Source organism: Rutilus rutilus, assembly GCF_951802725.1.
Source record: "Rutilus rutilus genome assembly, chromosome: 12".
NCBI lineage: Eukaryota > Metazoa > Chordata > Actinopteri > Cypriniformes > Leuciscidae > Rutilus > Rutilus rutilus.
In genome coordinates, this window is record NC_140217.1 from 38324714 (window position 1) to 38343505 (window position 18792).

Sequence of the window (18792 nt, forward strand, 5' to 3'; positions counted from 1 at the left end):
TCTCCCCATCGCCGTCGCTGGCCTGAGGGCTTTCGACGCTCACAGGAAGCTGGGCCGTACTGGTCCGCTGCTCCAGTCGATGTAGGCGAGCGTCCACCCTCAGAACCAACTCGATGAGCCTGTCGAGTTTCCCGGGCAGGTCCAAGGTAAAGATCTCCTTCTGGATGCGGTCAGCCAGCCCATGCAGGAACATGTCCCACTGCGCTTCCTCGTTCCAGTGGCACTCGGCAGCCAGGGTACGGAATTCGATCGAGTAATCTAACACTGAGCGATTACCTTGGCGGAGGTCAGCGAGTTGACGAGCTGCCTCCCGTGCTGCAACTGCCCGGTCAAAAACCCATCTCATCTCTTCTGAAAGTGCCTGGAACGAGGAAGAGCATAGATGTTGGTTCTCCCATACCGCCTTTCCCACAGAGCTGCCCGTCCTGAGAGTAGCGAGAGCATAAAAGCTACCTTAGATTCCTCCGTGCTGAAAGTCTGTGGCTGAAGGGAAAAGAGCATTGAACATTTCGTCAAAAATGCCCTACAATATTTCGGCTCACCAGAATACAACTCCGGGGTAGGAAGACGTGGTTCAGGTTGGCGGCTGGATGCTGGTGGTGTGGGGGGAACAGGCGATGGGCTGGGCGCAGTGGGACAAGCTAGGTGTTGAAGCTGTTGGGTGAGCTCAGACACCTGTGCTACCAAGGCTTGCACTGCTTGTCCCGTGACAGCCAGGTTTTCCTCTTGTTGATCCATTCTGGAAATGCTTCGTGACAGGAACTCGTTCAGGTCTGGAGTACTTGCTGAATCTGTCTTGGTCAGAGCGTTATGTGTGTACAATACATTATGATTGTAAAGCTTCGTTATGAAGGTACAAATCTTTCTGTAACAGTCTCAAAAACTAGTTTTAATTTCTTTGATGGAATTATGAAAATCAATAATGAAAAAACCAACAACCTTTTTTTCATGATTAAGACAAGACTAAACTATATCAACATGCAATGCAATCTTGTTAACGAAAAAAAAAAAACCGAAATCTTTTTTTTTAATGGATTTTATTGACTAAAAAAATAGTCTTTAATAGACAGTCTTTTTCCGGAAGAGTTTTTTTTAATAGCTCTAAATATAAATATAGCCTCTATATTTCCTCTTGACATAAATTGTTAACAGAAAAAGTCAAGACAAAAAAGGACAAAATTTGTCTTTATTTTCAGTGACAAATAAGTAGACAAGAATTTATTTGATTTTTCTTTAACTTTTTTTAAAGGGGATAAAAAAAATAATAATAATTAGAACTTTAAAAAGAATTGATAACAATGACTGCATCTTACTATTTAAATTATTAATAGATACAGGAATAAATGATTTTTTGTAACGGTTGCTCTAACAAAGTGGGACTCTTTAATGCTTCCCTGATGGCAGAAGTTGATACATTGGAAATAAAACATGGCTTAAATCACTCACTATTGTCTGTGCATTCTTAAGAACCAATGACTCATAATTTAATTTAAGTGATGTGTACTCTCTTACACCCATTGCAGTTTTAACAAGTGTAAACTGTGATTTTGATTGTAATAATATACCTGTTCTACCTCCTGAAATTCAGTTTCCATCCATTTTCCATCCATCTATTTTCCAAACCACTGGTCCAATGTGGGTACAGCGTAATATCATACAATTATAAATTCCTTTTTAATTGATTATTAAATGGTTTAATTAAGGCCTATACAACAGTTTCCAAGACAGAGTTCAAGATACATCTTACTGGAGCTGCCAGAAAGGAAAGTTTAAAATAATTTTTAAAAAGCAAGCACAAGCTATGCAAAAGCGGCAGTCCATTTTTATAATTTAACTTTTGTCTGTGTAATTCTAGCCCTGGTCTCTCTACTTCTTGTGCGTGAGAACAGACTCATGCTAACCGTTCTGATTGGTGGCTAAAACCACCTGTGGGTTTATTTTCATGGTACACCTGACGATGCTGTTTGAGTTGCTGCTGGCATTATTTTCCGAAGTCTGACTGCTCTGATCTTCCTCCTGCTCTGTGTTTGTCAGCTTCGTCAAGATGCTTTTATATGCCTTCTTAATCTTAGGGACCTTAAAAGCGTACACTATGGGGTTAACTGCGGAGTTGGCGTGAGAGAGGAGGATGCAGATGTGAAAGGCGACAGTGGGCACTTTGACAATTTTGTAATGATCAAGCGTGTTCATTATGTGCAGCGGGAGCCAACAAACGGCAAACAGAACCAGCACCAAAGCCAGAGAATTGGCCAGTCTCCGCTCCTTACGGTAAAACGACCTGGACTCCACAGGGCGCCCGACCTCCTTTCTCAGCTGTTTGGATATCATATTGAAGAGTAACAAGTACAGGGCCATCATGATGATGATGGGTGGTAGGATGCAAGCGAGGAAGTTGAAGTTGACCATGTATGACATAGATATAACCGTGATGAAATGACATGTAATAGTAGAGTTTTCTCTTGTTGTGGGGTCGTCGTTGTGCCATCCGAACATGGGCATGAAGCCTAGTATAGAAGCAGAGAGCCAACATACAGTGACCGCGGCCCACAAATGCTGCTTTTTGACTGATCCTCTGTACCTGAAAATCAATGAGAAATTATCTTTATATATCTTCAACGGTACTGTGTATGTATGTTTGTACATATATATACACATTGCCTTTCAAAAGTTTGGGTTTGGTAAGTTGTTTTGGTAATACTTTACAGTAGGTTTCATCAGTTAATGTTAGTTAACAACTTTAGTTAACATGAACTAAGAATGAACAAAACTTTTAAAGCATTTATTAATCTTGGTTAATGTTAATTTCAACATTTACAAATTCATTGTTTGAATAAGTTGTATTTTTTAACGTTAGTTAATGCACTGTGAACTAACATGAACAAACAATGAATGACTGTATTTTTATTAACTACCATTAACAAAGATTAATAAACACTGTAACAAATATATTCATTAACTAATGTTAACAAATGAGACCTTATTGTTGTGTTACCGATTTTTGTTTTTGAAAGTCTCTTCTGCTCACCTAGGCTGCATTTATTTTATCAAAATACAGTAAAAAACAGTTATATAAAAAAATATTATTACAATTTAATGTAACTGTTTTCTATTTGAATATCTTTTTTTTTTTATTATTATTCCTCTGATGGCAAGGCTGCATTTTCAGCATCATCAAACTGTTCATCATATAAAGTGATTGAGTCTCTTCAGAAAATTTGGACTAAACCGCTCAATTCATATGGATTAGTTTTATAATCTCTTTATGAGCTTTTTGAAGCGTTGTGGTAGTTGCGTAGCTGTCAATGGAGGGACAGAAATCTCTATCTCTATCAAAAAGATCTTCATCTGTGTTCCGAAGATGAACGATAGTCTTATGGGTTTGGAACGACATGAGGGTGAATAAATGATGACAGAATTGTAATTTTTGGGTGAACTAAATCTTTAATTGAGGAATATCTTTGCCAGCTCTATGTTTGCTACAGTAGTTTTTTCTGTGTTGGTCAATGCCAAAATGATGATGTCAGGCAAAACAGAACGTCGTGTTTTTAGAGGCAGAGCGAGCTATTTTCATTGCAGATTATATAATAAATAAATTCTTAACATACATTAACACACACACATGCAAATGCAGTCCATTTCGCATCTAAAGAAGTTCTTTTTTCAGGTTTTTCGTGGTTAAAATAGGAAGTTGTCTTCACTCTCTCAAACAGCCATGCATAACCAAATATACACACACACACACATACTCAAGATTTTTTGCTTGGTCAGTACTTTGAAGTGACTTGTATGCTGCAAGGTTGCATGTTATTCAATATGATAAAAATGAGTGTGCATCATCTCTGAGAAACGCTCAAGTTTGAGTTCCTCCTTATCAGTAAGCTTGATCAGTTTGGCTCTCAATATGAAGCAACACGACTGTTAAAAGTTCAAACCTGAGAGGCTTATAAACCCGCAGGTATCGGTCCACAGCGATGGCCAACAAGGAGTGAACGGAGGCCTGGGTCAACACAATGACCACACAGCTGATGAAGAGGCAGCAGTGGAAACTAGTCTTCAGCCGTCCATCAACTATCACTGCGAAAGGCACAGCAATCATCCCCACCAGAAAATCAGCCAGCGCCAGCGACACAATGAAGCAGAACGTGGTCTGACTCAGGGATCGACACGACCACACGGCCCAGATCACCAGCATGTTCCCCAGACAGCATCCCACAGCGATGAGCACCTCCACAGAGGTATAGATCACCTTCTCACCATCAGCCATGGTGGAGACTGAAGGCACAAGATCTCTACAGGAACTTTGAAATGGTCGTGGTTAAAATAGGAAGTTGTCTTCACTCTCAAACAGCCATGCATAACCAAATATGCACACACACACACATGCACACATACTCAAGATTTTTTGCTTGGTCAGTACTTTGAAGTGGCTTGTATGCTGCAAGTATACAATGGGCCCTATCTTGCACCCAGCGCAATTGACTTTGTACACTGACGCATGTATCATTCCTATTTTGCACCCGCGCAAAGCGGACTTTTCCCTCCACAGATGCACGTCGGTTAACTAAGAAATACACTTGCGCTCCCCGGGGCGGTTCAGCGCAAACGTTCCCTCATGCTATTTTACAGGTTTAGAAAACAATTGCGCCACTAACCGAAAAAAAAAACAGTTTAAAGTCAGTGGCACGTTTGCGCATGTTATTCATATGCTATTTTAAGGGCGCATGCTTGGCCTTAATCAATGTAGCGTGTGCACAACGTGCATGTAGGCTACACTTTGATTCTCTCATCTACACACAGACGAAGCAGTTATCATTTTTGCAAATCATACATTATTACAAAAGATAGATAGATAGATAGATAGATAGATAGATAGATAGATAGATAGATAGATAGATAGATAGATAGATAGATAGATAGATAGTTTATTATAAAAGCATACATCTAGCTTACACATTTACCCAAATTATCATACGCCTGTTTAACCGAAGTTAATTTGGGTGTGTTTCTCCATCCCCAACGTCCCTGACGAGAACGTCGGTCTCCTCGGCTGTGAACCGCTCCTGTCGTGCGCCTCTGGCAAATCCGCCGTTATAATAGGAATCCGCTTTAGAACAAGCGCACCTGCTCTTAAAGGGAATGTGAGATGTCGCTCTGATTGGTTTATTTCACGTTACGCCCAAACCACACCTATGAATAATGAAGCTACTTCAGACCAACCCCTTTTGCGCCAGGCGCAAGAGTCATTTATCCCGCCGGGAAAATAGCAACAGCGCCCGAGACCCGCCCACAAAGTTACTTGCGCTTTGCGCTTTGACACTTGCGTTTCAGATTGTTAAAATAGGGCCCAATGTGTTTTTTTTTTTTTTTTTTTTTTTTTTTGGAAGGAAATTAATACTTTTATTCAATTATATTTTATTATTTTAACAAAATTGTATGAAAACACTTTAACTAAGCCATTAGTAAACCATAGAAAGTTTATTATTACACAATTGAGTGATTCTGAGAACATAATGTTGAGTTCAAAAAAACTAACTGGCTATAAACTATTACTGGCTATTACTAAATTATTCAACTCCCAAAAGTACATTTTTGTAGAGAATCCTTTATTCTCATGGTTTTACTGCTCCTCGTTAAGCATATTTGGATAATAATCTATGTAGTTATGCCCCATATCTCTCCTTATTTCTTGTTTTTTCTTTCTCTTCTCTTATGTAACACTGATTGTATTCTGAAGTATATTATGTTTTGATGTTATAATATTGGTTATAATTCTGTACATGTTATTTGTTGTTAACAAAGCATTTAAAAAAATCCTTTACTCTCGCTTACAAGCTTCTGACACCCTCTACTGGAGTCTTAGGCCATTCCATGTGTGCAAAAGCCTCAGCTCAATGATATTCTTTGGTTTCTGTTCTGCCACTGCTTTCTTCAAACCTCACCAAAGATTTCCAAGGACATTTTAATCTGGAGACTGAGCAGGCCAGGACTGATCCCCGAACAAAGCTTTGGCAGATTTGGATGTGTACTTGGGATCATTGTCCATGACCGTGAAGACAGTGTTTTTCTGGTCATAAGTCAAGCCTTTTTTGTGCCAGACATATTTCTGATCCACGGGTCCAAAAAAGTTCCCTAGAAGGTTTTATATGGTACCATACATTTTAAACGTATAAACAATGCAGCCAGCTGTGTCTCTAGGAACTTTTAGTGTCCTGTAGATGTTCTTGTAGCCATAGCCTTCTTCTCTGGGCTTTTGTAAGAGCTTTTTTGTCTTGGCCATATTTGCTACTCAACTTCAGCACATGCATGTGATAAATTTATGCATGGATTACAACTAAATCTAATGAATTGTAATTATAGAGTTCCCAAAGGTTTATAGTAACCCCAAGTAATAGTACAGCATAAAGAAGATATTTTGATAGATGAAAATAATCATTTAATGAAAATGGGTTCAAAATAACATGAGGCTCCATTAACTTTCATTGTACAAAAAAAACCCCACTGAGACTCGTATTTAAAAATCTGCCGTGTTTCACAGAAGAAGAAAGTCAAAGGTTTGGAGCCACATGAGGTTACTAGTAAATGAAGTTTCATTTTGTGGGTGAAATATGCCCAGTCTGACCCTATAGCGCCACCAGCTGTTAGTTATAGAGAATATGAAGTTGTTTGATTGACATGTGTGTACAGTACACTATGATTGTAAAGCTTCGTTATGAAGGTACAAATCTTTCTGTAGCAGTCTCTAAAACTAGTTTTAATTTCTTTGATGAAATTATGAAAATCAATGATTAAAAATCAACAACCTTTTTTTCATGATTAAGACAAGACTACACTATATCAACATGCAATGCATGGGTTTTTTGGGGGGGATTTTATTGACTAAAAAATAGGTTGAACATCTAAAACCACAAAATTAGTCTTTTTCCGGAAGAGATATGTAGGTGTGAACGTTTTTTTATAGCTCTAAATATATAAATATAGCCTCTATATTTCCTCTTTACATAAATTGTTAACAGAAAAAGACAAGACAAAAAAGGACAAAATTTGTCTTTATTTTCAGTGACAAATAAGTAGACAAGAATTTATTTTATTTTGTTAACTAAAACTTGACTAACAAATAACAGGTCATGATTGAACATATCAAACCACAAAATTAGTATTTTCCCGGAAGAGAGTAAATACAGCCTCTCTATTTCCTCTTTACATAAATCAGCAGCTCTTTCTAATACTCTCACGTTCCTGTTTCCAGTTCTCTAAACACAATGGTATTAGGTGGAGGGATAATTTACATCTCTCTTGAAGTGCTCATCGCTGTGGGATGCTGTCTGGGCAATGTGCTGGTGATCTGGGCCGTGTGGAGGAGCGGAGCCCTGAACCACGCCACTTTCTGCTTGATCGTGTCGCTGGCGATGGCAGATTTCCTGGTCGGGGCCGTGGCCATTCCTCTGGCTGTGGTTGTGGACGTCCACGTGAAGATCCCTTTCTATGCCTGTCTGTTCATCAGCTGTGTCCTGATCGTCCCGCTACAAGCATCAGTGCTCACCCTTCTGGCCATTGCTGTGGATCGTTGCCTGCGGGTTTGTATCCCACTCAGGTGAGTCGGCCTACAGGTGATTTTGAATGGCTTTAATGAACGTCAAGCTTGTTGAAAACACTGCAGCTTTTGTTTTATCTTTAAATTAATATAATGCAATTCAGGTATGCTTAGTTGTAGCCAATCAGCAGTAGAGGACGTGTCCACTCAGGATAGGTGAGGAGAGAGAGCAAGAGGGAGATTTGAAGAAAGACTGTAGAAAGAGAGATGGCTGAGAGACATTACAAAAGAGAAAATCTCAGAGGAATATCAATGGATAAAGAAGGGTTATGATCAAAGAGCTTTAGGACCTGCGTCAATAGGTTTAGGAACTAGGAACTTAGTTCTAGGAACTAGTAAACAGGGTGATTCCCTGAGGCTGCATCCGCACCGTTAATAGTAACTCTGAAGTGATGTAATCCGCGCTTGTTGTTGTGACTTTTATTTTGCCTGATCACACAGCGCTCCCATTCTCCGTCTTCATTAGTTTACGATCTGTTTAACAATCCTGTCTAATACTGTATTAGATAGAACTGTTATACAAATAAAGTAAACTGTATATGAAAAAGTATTAGCGTTTGCCATGTGGTTGATGTCCAATCTCGCTAGCTGAGCAGAAATACATGATCATGTTTCGCTTGGTCCCCTCAAAGTTGCATTGGATTTTCTCCTTAGCAGGTTGAGAGGTCAATGTATCACTGTTTCCATGTTCATAGAGTTAGTCTGTGGAGTAAATATACAGGCTATAATCTGTGTGTGTACACTGCTTTTTTAATTTAAATGGCGGGTGCTGGTGTTTCGCGTGCGCTTGGCCAATCAGCAAACACTAACGTCACTGGTAGGTCCTATAGTGCTGGTTTAGACCCGACTCTGAAGTAGGAGCTGATTTAGTTACTCTAAAAGGAGTTCCTAGAACTAAAATCATTCATAGTTCCTGTGGTGCGAACACGCCAAAAACTGGGTACTTCCGCCATTAGTTTTAGGAACTATGAAAAGATTCCTCCAATGCGAAAGCCCCTAAAATTAGAAAAGCTTTCAAGCGCTGGAGAGACCTAAGCAGGAAGGCCTGAAAACAGACGCAGAGGTTGTGTTGTTCCTGCTTCATACGTTGAGTAACATTGGTTTTGCTATTTCACAGAACCAAGAGATGCTGTTGTTGTAATGTTAGCTGTAGTAACAGGACAGTTTGAGTGTCATTGTTTGTGTGGAGCTGCTGGCGACCGACAACCAACTCTTGCTTGTATTTACTCTTGTGTACTGTATGTTAATTTTGTTCATTCATCATCATCTCTATATTTTTCGCAAAGCATTATTTTGCTTTGCTTCAGCTATGATAAAGAGACATCCACTCTTGCATTACATGTTCATGCATTTTGGGGGCGGAGCAATGAAGGGAGGGGCGTGTTTGTCTGGGTTGATTTCAGATATCAACAGTGTTTCTCAGAAACTGCTTACTGCACCTTTAAAAGATCTTTAATTGTAAGAAATATTTCTCTCTGGCAGGTACAATTCTACCGTCACTAAGAAGCGCTCCTGGATCACCGCCGCTGTGTGCTGGATACTGGCGTCCGTACTGGGCTTCTTACCGATGTTTGGATGGTACAACCATGACACACTGGCACGTTACAATTCCACCTCCATAGACTGTCAATTCATTGATGTCATTCCTGCTTCATACCTGGTCCACTTCATCTATGAGTGTTGTTTTCTTCCCCCGCTGGCAGTCATGATTACTTTGTATGGCTATATCTTTTTTAAAATGAGGAGACTGTCGAAGGGGAGAACAGGTGTGGCGGCTGAAACTGGTGGATATAACCAAAAGGAACACAAACTGGCCAGATCTCTGGTTTTGGTTTTGGCTCTTTTTATTGTTTGCTGGCTGCCGTTACACTTGATAAAAGCCATCACATTCTATAACCAGAATATACATGTACCATCCATTGCTTTATACTTTGGCATTCTCCTTTCTCATGGCAACTCGATGGTTAACCCTGTAGTGTATGCCTTCAAAATCCCTAAGATTAAGCAGGAGTACAGGAAGATTTGGAGGAGGGTGATTGGTCGAGAGCAGCAGGCAGATATAAACACTCCTGCTAGTAATACCTTAGACAGCCATGATGGACGAGTTCATGGGGAAATCAGCGCAGAGGTGGGAGTCAATGGCATTAATAAACCTTAATTCCATGTACCGTGGAACGTACCAAAAGAAGGGGGGATTTATATGATTTTCTTAGAGTGTAATTGCAATATTGCTTTTTCAAACCTTTCAAGCTTTTCTGGCCTAAATTAATATTGACAGATTGCAGTTACACTGTTGTGCCAGTAGGGCAAGTCAAGTCAAGTCATTTTCTTTTATATAGCGCTTTTAACAATGTAGATTGTCTCAAAGCAGCTTTACAGAGATAAATGTATAATTTAACGTAAGATTGTTTTGGCTTTATAGCGGTTCTTTAATAAAGTTATTTTCCAGCTAAAGTTAGTTTTGATTGATTCGCTTCCGTCGCAACGATCATTTGTTTTTAAATTAGGGCCGCCAAGACGACACCATTCTCTCTACACAGACTTTAAACGCGAACCTGTGAGAAACGCTGATGGCGTTCAGATGCGCATTAAGAACGGGTTCTATAGTTATGTGCGTTTGAATATATGTGTGCAGGTTTGGAATTCCCTGCAAACCAAGCCTAAACAAATTACTGGTGTTTCCTTATAGTTTTGATTCAGAATTTTATTTTATCAATTCGGGGTAGATACGCAAATTGAGTTTTCCCGACGACGCGTTATCTGTAGAGTGGGAAAGGGATCCTCCATAGGGAGAGACTAGTTGGCACTTCAGCACTGCGTTGACATCGGGTCCAGGCGAAGGTCCTTCATCAGATCTGGAAACGGCCTGGATCCGGCAGGCTGCGGGAAAACCTCGGGATAAACACAGACACTAAAATTAGCGTAGATGCCATTCTTCTCATGATGTAACAAGTACATCAGGATTTATGGGAAGTGTTCCCGGTTCCAGCTGACCTAATCTATGCAGCCTAATATTGAATTATAGAAGTCTATAATGTATTATGTGAACGCTATGTCAAAGAGATGTGTCTTTAATCTAGATTTGAACTGACAGAGTGTGTCTGCTTCCCGGACAATGGTAGGAAGGCTGTTCCAAAGTTTTGGTGCTAAATAGGAAAAGGATCTACCGCCAGCAGTCGATTTAGATATTCTAGGTATTATCAACTGGCCGGAATTTTGAGATCGCAATAGACGTGAAGGAGTATAATGCGTTATACTCCATTAGTGTGTGTTTGGGCACCTCCAAACACCACTGTCAAAGTCTGAGAGTAACTGTAGGATATGTTATTTTCCTGTTATCACTGTAAAGCTGCTTTGAAACAATCTGTATTGTAAAAAATAGAAATGGAATTTGTATTTATTTATTTTGAAGCACTTATATGAGGTGTGCAATAAATAAGTATAAACTCATAATTCAATGATTTGTGCCTTTCATTATGTTTATACTGTATTAATATTTTTCTTTTTAGAATAATACGCTTTATTCAAAAGAGACACTAAAAGTATCACCCATAAAAATTCTTTCAATTTTAGTATGCTTTATTAGGATGACAAAAACTGTACTTTTTATTGCCAGCAAGTTTGCAGAATAGCTGTGAGAAATTGTGCAATGTAAAATAAACTGAATAAAAATAAGTAATATTAAAAGATAAAGTGAAATATCAGTAGTGCAAAATAAAATGGAATAACAAACCAGTGCAGAGTACCAAAACTAATAAAGTAATTCATCTTTATAATTAATACTTTATATTAGTTTTTATGTGGCAGTTTTAAAGAGATCGTTCACCCAAAAATGAAAATTCTGTCATCATTTGCTCACCCTTTTCTTCTGCCGAACACAAAAGTATATTTTGAAGAATGACGGTAACCAAACAGTCGACTTCCATAGTATGAAAAAAATGTCACTGGGGACCAGAAACTGGTTACCAACATTCTTCAAAATATCTTCTTTTGTGTTCAGCAGAAGAAAGAAACTCAAAAGAGTGAGTAAATGATGACAAAACTTTCATTTTTAGGTGAACCATCCCTTTAAATAAAGTTTTCCATTCGATCCAGACTGGTCAAAGACACTCCAGTAACTCTTTCTCTTGGTGTTCAGAACGATCTGTCTTTACTCTCGCTCATTGCGTCTCTCAAGGAAGGCAATAGACTGTATAGTTATCATCCAAATAGGATGTGATCCTTCCCACAAACTATACAACCTACTACCTCAGCTTGTAGATACACACAGATCTGCAGTTTCACCTCCAGTGCGTTTCACACAGTTTCTTCAGTCGACAGCTGGTTAATCTGCCTCCGTAAGAAAGACAGTAGATTGTATAGTTATCTCAAAGGGAGGTTTTATACTCCACAACTATTCAATCTACTACCTCAGCTTCAGGGACAGCAAACAAACATGCCGTGGCTTTAGTTTCTTCACCGGTTCTGCACGGGGACGAAAGAAAGAGGGGGAAAGACATTATTTATTTATTTAATATGAGTCATACAAAATAATGAGATTGTTTATGCAATATTCATATTGTTCTTTTTAGAATAATACGTTTGATTCGGAAGACACTAAAAGTATCACCCATCATTTTTTTTTTTTTTTACATTTTTAGTGTAACAAAAACGACATTATTATTGCCAAAGTGTTTGCAGTATAAAAATTTTACAATATAAAATAAACATAAGATGTATAACATAGTAATAACATAGTAATTACTATAGTAATAACATAGTAATTTTAATTTGTTGACAAATAAAATTAAATATCAGTAGTGCAATACAAAATGAATGTTGATTATAAATGTATTTATAATGCCTTTTTACTTTACAAAAATGTAATTATTTATTAAAATATAAATAGTCAAAATCATACATTGTAAAGTAAAACACTGGACTCCACCTTTGCATTTCCATTTATCGAAAATGCCACATTTGTTGTAGTTTACAATGTCCTTCGTATGCAAGGGGAAATTTTAAGCATTTCCTTCTTTGTCTCTTTCTGCTTTGCCTTTCAAGGATTAGCAAAATAATCCACAATATGTATGACAATATATGCATATTATATACAGGCAGAACTCAGAGGTGAGTCGCACGACGAAATACCTCCCATTTTCTTTGCAACCTTCACACGCCTGTGGTGTGGCATGCCGTTTAATTGCCTGAAGTAAATCTCTGAATTTGAACGCAGCTTTCCCAGCTGTCTGCCTTTAAAAAGTGCTACAAGTTGTCTGCTAGCAAAGCATGAAAGGGAGGGAAAAGGTCCAAACAAAATGGCCGCCTTCCTGCCATCTTAAACGAGTGTTCAGTTAGAAGTCAAGAACGTGTAAAGACGAAACTGCTCATGCTTATTGCAAGAAAGGTGAATGAAATCACTCATATTCTTCATATTGAGTAGTTGGAACTGTAAATATACTGTTGTGGTCTGTTTGATTACCATATTCATGAGTCATCATGGTACTTAAATGATACTGTAAGGTAATAAAAAAATAAAATAAAATAATCTTGAGCAGCAAATCATATTAGAATGATTTCTGAAGGATCATGTGACACTGAAGACTGGAGTAATGATGCTGAAAATTCAGCTTTGATCACATGAATAAATCACAGTTTAAAATATATTCAAACAGAAAACAATTATCACAATATGTAATATTTTTACAGTATTTTTTATCAAATAAATGCAGCCTTTAAGCAGAAGAGTAAAATATAAATAAGCTTAATCCAAACTTTTGACCGGTAGTGTATATATCATATATTTAAGCGACACAATGAAGCAGAACGTGGTCTGACTCAGGGATCGACACGACCACACGGCCCAGATCACCAGCATGTTCCCCAGACAGCATCCCACAGCGATGAGCACCTCCACAGAGGTATAGATCACCTTCTCACCATCAGCCATGGTGGAGACTGAAGGCGCAAGATCTCTACAGGAACTTTGAAATGGTCGTGGTTAAAATAGGAAGTTGTCTTCACTCTCTCAAACAGCCATGCATAACCAAATATACACACGCACACATACTCAAGATTTTTTGCTTGACCAGTACTTCGAAGTGGCTTGTATGCTGCAAGTATACAATGTGTTGTGTATTTTTTTTGAAGGAAGTTAATACTTTTATTCAGCAAAAGTGACTATAAAGACATTTATGATGTTACAAAATATTTCTATTTCAAATAAATGCTGTTCTTTTGAACTTTCTATTCATTAAAGAATCCTGAATAAAAATGTATCGCGGTTTCCACAAAAATATGAAGCAGCACAACTGTTTTCAGCATTGATAATAATCAGAAATGTTTCTTGAGCAGCAAATCATCATATCAGAATGATTTCTGAAGGATCATGTGACACTGAAGACTGGAGTAATGATGCTGAAAATACAGATTTGATCACAGGAATAAATTACATTTTGAAGTTACATTACAATAAAAAACAGGTTGTGATTTCACAATATTACTGTTTTTTACTCTATTTACTCTAGTAAAGCAGGATTAAAAAAATAAATACATTTTTTATCATTTGATAACGATTTGAAAAAGAAAGAAAAAAGTGTTGGCACTGGGATATCTGCTCTTGAAGAAGTCTGAGAATAAGTCTATCATAAAAAGGTTTCCATTGTTTAGTTTTGATTCATGTTTTTATGACTATGCAAATGAAATGTGACTTTTGCAATTTTCTGGGAACCAAAAATAGGATTAAGCAATTTTCATTCGATCTCAGACTTCTTGGTTTCTAAGAAACAGTTCCCACTTATAATGCACACTGCAAACCGCCCACAAAACCACTCAAACCTTTTCATCCAGACGGGAACAGTAGGGCTGTAACCACTGTGATAATTATAAATGGCCAAATTGAATTTCATACACTTGTATTTAAAATGATCGAACCCCTCTGACCTGCAAGACATTCTGGTGTTGTGAAAAAAAATTGTATGAAAACACTTTAACTTAGCCATCAGTAAACCATATAAAGTTTATTATTACACAATTGAGTGATTCTGAGAACATAATGTTACCGAGTTCAAAAAAATTATTTAAAGAAAATTTTACTGCTCCTCATTAAACATTTTTGGATAATAATCTATGTAGTTATGCCCCATATCTCTCCTTATTTCTTATTTTTTCTTTCTGTTCTCTTATGTAACACTGATTGTATTCTGAAGTATATTATGCCTTGATGTTATAATATAAAGAGTCCAAAAAAGTTCCCTGGAAGGTTTTATATGGTACCATACATTTTAAACGTATAAACAATGCAGCCAGCTGTGTCTCTAGGAACTTTTAGTGTCCTGTAGATGTTCTTGTAGCCATAGCCTTCTTCTCTGGGCTTTTGTAAGAGCTTTTTTGTCTTGGCCATATTTGCTACTCAACTTCAGCACATGCATGGGATAAATGTATGCATGGATTACAACTAAATCTAATGAATTGTAATTATAGAGTTCCCAAAGGTTTATAGTAACCGCAAGTAATAGTATAGCATAAAGAAGATATTTTGATAGATACTCATTTAATGAAAATGGGTTCAAAATAATACGAGGCTCCATTAACTTTCATTGTACAAAAAACCCCGCTGAGACTCGTATTTAAAAATCTGCCGTGTTTCACAGAAGAAGAAAGTCAAAGGTTTGGAGCCACATGAGGTTAGTAAATGAAGTTTCATTTTTTGGGTGAAATATGCCCAGTCTGACCCTATAGCGCCACCAGCTGTTAGTTATAGAGAATATGAAGTTGTTTGATTGACATGTGTGTACAGTACACTATGATTGTAAAGCTTCGTTATGAAGGTACAAATCTTTCTGTAGCAGTCTCTAAAACTAGTTTTAATTTCTTTGATGAAATGATGAAAATCAATGATTAAAAATCAACAACCTTTTTTTCATGATTAAGACACTATATCAACATGCAATGCATGGGTTTTTTTGGGGGGGATTTTATTGACTAAAAAAATAGGTTGAACATCTAAAACCACAAAATTAGTCTTTTTCCGGAAGAGATATGTAGGTGTGAACGTTTTTTTATAGCTCTAAATATATAAATATAGCCTCTATATTTCCTCTTTACATAAATTGTTAACAGAAAAAGACAAGACAAAAAAAGACAAAATTTGTCTTTATTTTCAGTGACAAATAAGTAGACAAGAATTTATTTGATTATTTTGTTAACTAAAACTTGACTAACAAATAACAGGTCATGATTGAACATATCAAACCACAAAATTAGTATTTTCCCGGAAGAGAGTAAATACAGCCTCTCTATTTCCTCTTTACATAAATCAGCAGCTCTTTCTAATACTCTCACGTTCCTGTTTCCAGTTCTCTAAACACAATGGTATTAGGTGGAGGGATAATTTACATCTCTCTTGAAGTGCTCATCGCTGTGGGATGCTGTCTGGGCAATGTGCTGGTGATCTGGGCCGTGTGGAGGAGCGGAGCCCTGAACCACGCCACTTTCTGCTTGATCGTGTCGCTGGCGATGGCAGATTTCCTGGTCGGGGCCGTGGCCATTCCTCTGGCTGTGGTTGTGGACGTCCACGTGAAGATCCCTTTCCATGCCTGTCTGTTCATCAGCTGTGTCCTGATCGTCCCGCTACAAGCATCAGTGCTCACCCTTCTGGCCATTGCTGTGGATCGTTGCCTGCGGGTTTGTATCCCACTCAGGTGAGTCGGCCTACAGGTGATTTTGAATGGCTTTAATGAACGTCAAGCTTGTTGAAAACACTGCAGCTTTTGTTTTATCTTTAAATTAATATAATGCAATTCAGGTATGCTTAGTTGTAGCCAATCAGCAGTAGAGGACGTGTCCACTCAGGATAGGTGAGGAGAGAGAGCAAGAGGGAGAGTTGAAGAAAGACTGTAGAAAGAGAGATGGCTGAGAGACATTACAAAAAGAGAAAATCTCAGAGGAATATCAATGGATAAAGAAGGGTTATGATCAAAGAGCTTTAAGACCTGCGTCAATAGGAACTAGCCAACAGGGTGATTCCCTGAGGTTGCATCCGCACCGTTAATAGTAACTCTGAAGTGATGTAATCCGCGCTTGTTGTTGTGACTTTTATTTTGCCTGATCACACAGCGCTCCCATTCTCCGTCTTCATTAGTTTACGATCTGTTTAACAATCCTGTCTAATACTTTATTAGATAGAACTGTTATACAAATAAAGTAAACTGTATATGAAAAGGTATTAGCATTTGCCATGTGGTTGATGTCCAATCTCGCTAGCTGAGCAGAAATACATAATCATGTTTCGCTTGGTCCCCTCAAAGTTGCATTGGATTTTCTCCTTAGCAGGTTGAGAGGTCAATGTGTCACTGTTTCCATGTTCATAGAGTTAGTCTGTGGAGTAAATATACAGGCTATAATCTGTGTGTGTATACAGCTTTTTTAATTTAAATGGCGGGTGCTGGTGAATCAGCGAACACTAACGTCACTGGTAGGTCCTATAGTGCTGGTTTAGACCCGACTCTGAAGTAGGAGCTGATTTAGTTACTCTAAAAGGAGTTCCTAGAACTAAAATCATTCATAGGTCCTGCGGTGCGAACACGCCAAAAACTGGGTACTTCCGCCATTAGTTTGTAATAGTTAATGTGAAAGCCCCTAAAATTAGAAAAGCTTTCAAGCGCTGGAGAGACCTAAGCAGGAAGGCCTGAAAACAGACGCAGAGGTTGTGTTGTTCCTGCTTCATACGTTGAGTAACATTGGTTTTGCTATTTCACAGAACCAAGAGATGCTGTTGTTGTAATGTTAGCTGTAGTAACAGGACAGTTTGAGTGTCATTGTTTGTGTGGAGCTGCTGGTGACTGACAACCAACTCTTGCTTGTATTTACTCTTGTGTACTGTATGTTAATTTTGTTCATTCATCATCTTCTCTATATTTTTCGCGAAGCATTATTTTGCTTTGCTTCAGCTATGATAAAGAGACATCCACTCTTGCATTACATGTTCATGCATTTTGGGGGCGGAGCAATGAAGGGAGGGGCGTGTTTGTCTGGGTTGATTTCAGATATCAACAGTGTTTCTCAGAAACTGCTTACTGCACCTTTAAAAGATCTTTAATTGTAAGAAATATTTCTCTCTGGCAGGTACAATTCTACCGTCACTAAGAAGCGCTCCTGGATCACCGCCGCTGTGTGCTGGATACTGGCGTCCGTACTGGGCTTCTTACCGATGTTTGGATGGTACAACCATGACACACTGGCACGTTACAATTCCACCTCCATAGACTGTCAATTCATTGATGTCATTCCTGCTTCATACCTGGTCCACTTCATCTATGAGTGTTGTTTTCTTCCCCCGCTGGCATTCATGATTACTTTGTATGGCTATATCTTTTTTAAAATGAGGAGACTGTCGAGGGGGAGAACAGGTGTGGCGGCTGAAACTGGTGGATATAACCAAAAGGAACACAAACTGGCCAGATCTCTGGTTTTGGTTTTGGCTCTTTTTATTGTTTGCTGGCTGCCGTTACACTTGATAAAAGCCATCACATTCTATAACCAGAATATACATGTACCATCCATTGCTTTATACTTTGGCATTCTCCTTTCTCATGGCAACTCGATGGTTAACCCTGTAGTGTATGCCTTCAAAATCCCTAAGATTAAGCAGGAGTACAGGAAGATTTGGAGGAGGGTGATTGGTCGAGAGCAGCAGGCAGATATAAACACTCCTGCTAGTAATACCTTAGACAGCCATGATGGACGAGTTCATGGGGAAATCAGCGCAGAGGTGGGAGTCAATGGCATTAATAAACCTTAATTCCATGTACCGTGGAACGTACCAAAAGAAGGGGGGATTTATATGATTTTCTTAGAGTGTAATTGCAATATTCCTTTTTCAAACCTTTCAAGCTTTTCTGGCCTAAATTAATATTGACAGATTGCAGTTACACTGTTGTGCCAGTAGGGCTCCTCCAAACACCACTGTCAAAGTCTGAGAGTAACTGTAGCATGTGTTATTTTCCTGTTATCACTGTAAAGCTGCTTTGAAACAATCTGTATTGTAAAAAATAGAAATGGAATTTGTATTTATTTATTTTGAAGCACTTATATGAGGTGTGCAATAAATAAAACTAAGTATAAACACATAATTCAATGATTTGTACCTTTCATTATGTTTATACTATATTCACATTTTTCTTTTTAGAATAATACGCTTTATTCAAAAGAGACACTAAAAG

General features: G+C 38.2%; 3 protein-coding genes across 3 annotated transcripts; 2 read left to right on the forward strand and 1 right to left on the reverse strand.

Annotated features, from left to right (window-relative positions):
* Positions 1 to 1327: 1327 nt before the first annotated feature.
* Positions 1328 to 4524, reverse strand: LOC311301693 (adenosine receptor A3-like). Its single transcript, XM_084426965.1, has 2 exons — positions 3933 to 4524; positions 1328 to 2578 (listed from the first exon to the last, which is right to left on the reverse strand). The coding sequence occupies exons 1-2, from the start codon at positions 4262 to 4264 to the stop codon at positions 1897 to 1899; spliced, it is 1014 nt and encodes a 337-aa protein (XP_084283091.1). The 5' UTR covers positions 4265 to 4524; the 3' UTR covers positions 1328 to 1896.
* A 2673-nt stretch (positions 4525 to 7197) lies between these two features.
* On the forward strand, positions 7198 to 11044 carry adora3a.1 (adenosine A3 receptor a.1). The gene is made up of 2 exons (XM_084426327.1): positions 7198 to 7591; positions 9074 to 11044. The coding sequence occupies exons 1-2, from the start codon at positions 7260 to 7262 to the stop codon at positions 9747 to 9749; spliced, it is 1008 nt and encodes a 335-aa protein (XP_084282453.1). The 5' UTR covers positions 7198 to 7259; the 3' UTR covers positions 9750 to 11044.
* A 4837-nt stretch (positions 11045 to 15881) lies between these two features.
* LOC311300893 (adenosine receptor A1-like) lies at positions 15882 to 18676 on the forward strand. Its single transcript, XM_084425551.1, has 2 exons — positions 15882 to 16272; positions 17696 to 18676. Exons 1-2 carry the CDS (start codon positions 15941 to 15943, stop codon positions 18369 to 18371), a joined length of 1008 nt encoding a protein of 335 aa, XP_084281677.1. The 5' UTR covers positions 15882 to 15940; the 3' UTR covers positions 18372 to 18676.
* The last annotated feature ends 116 nt before the right edge of the window (positions 18677 to 18792 follow it).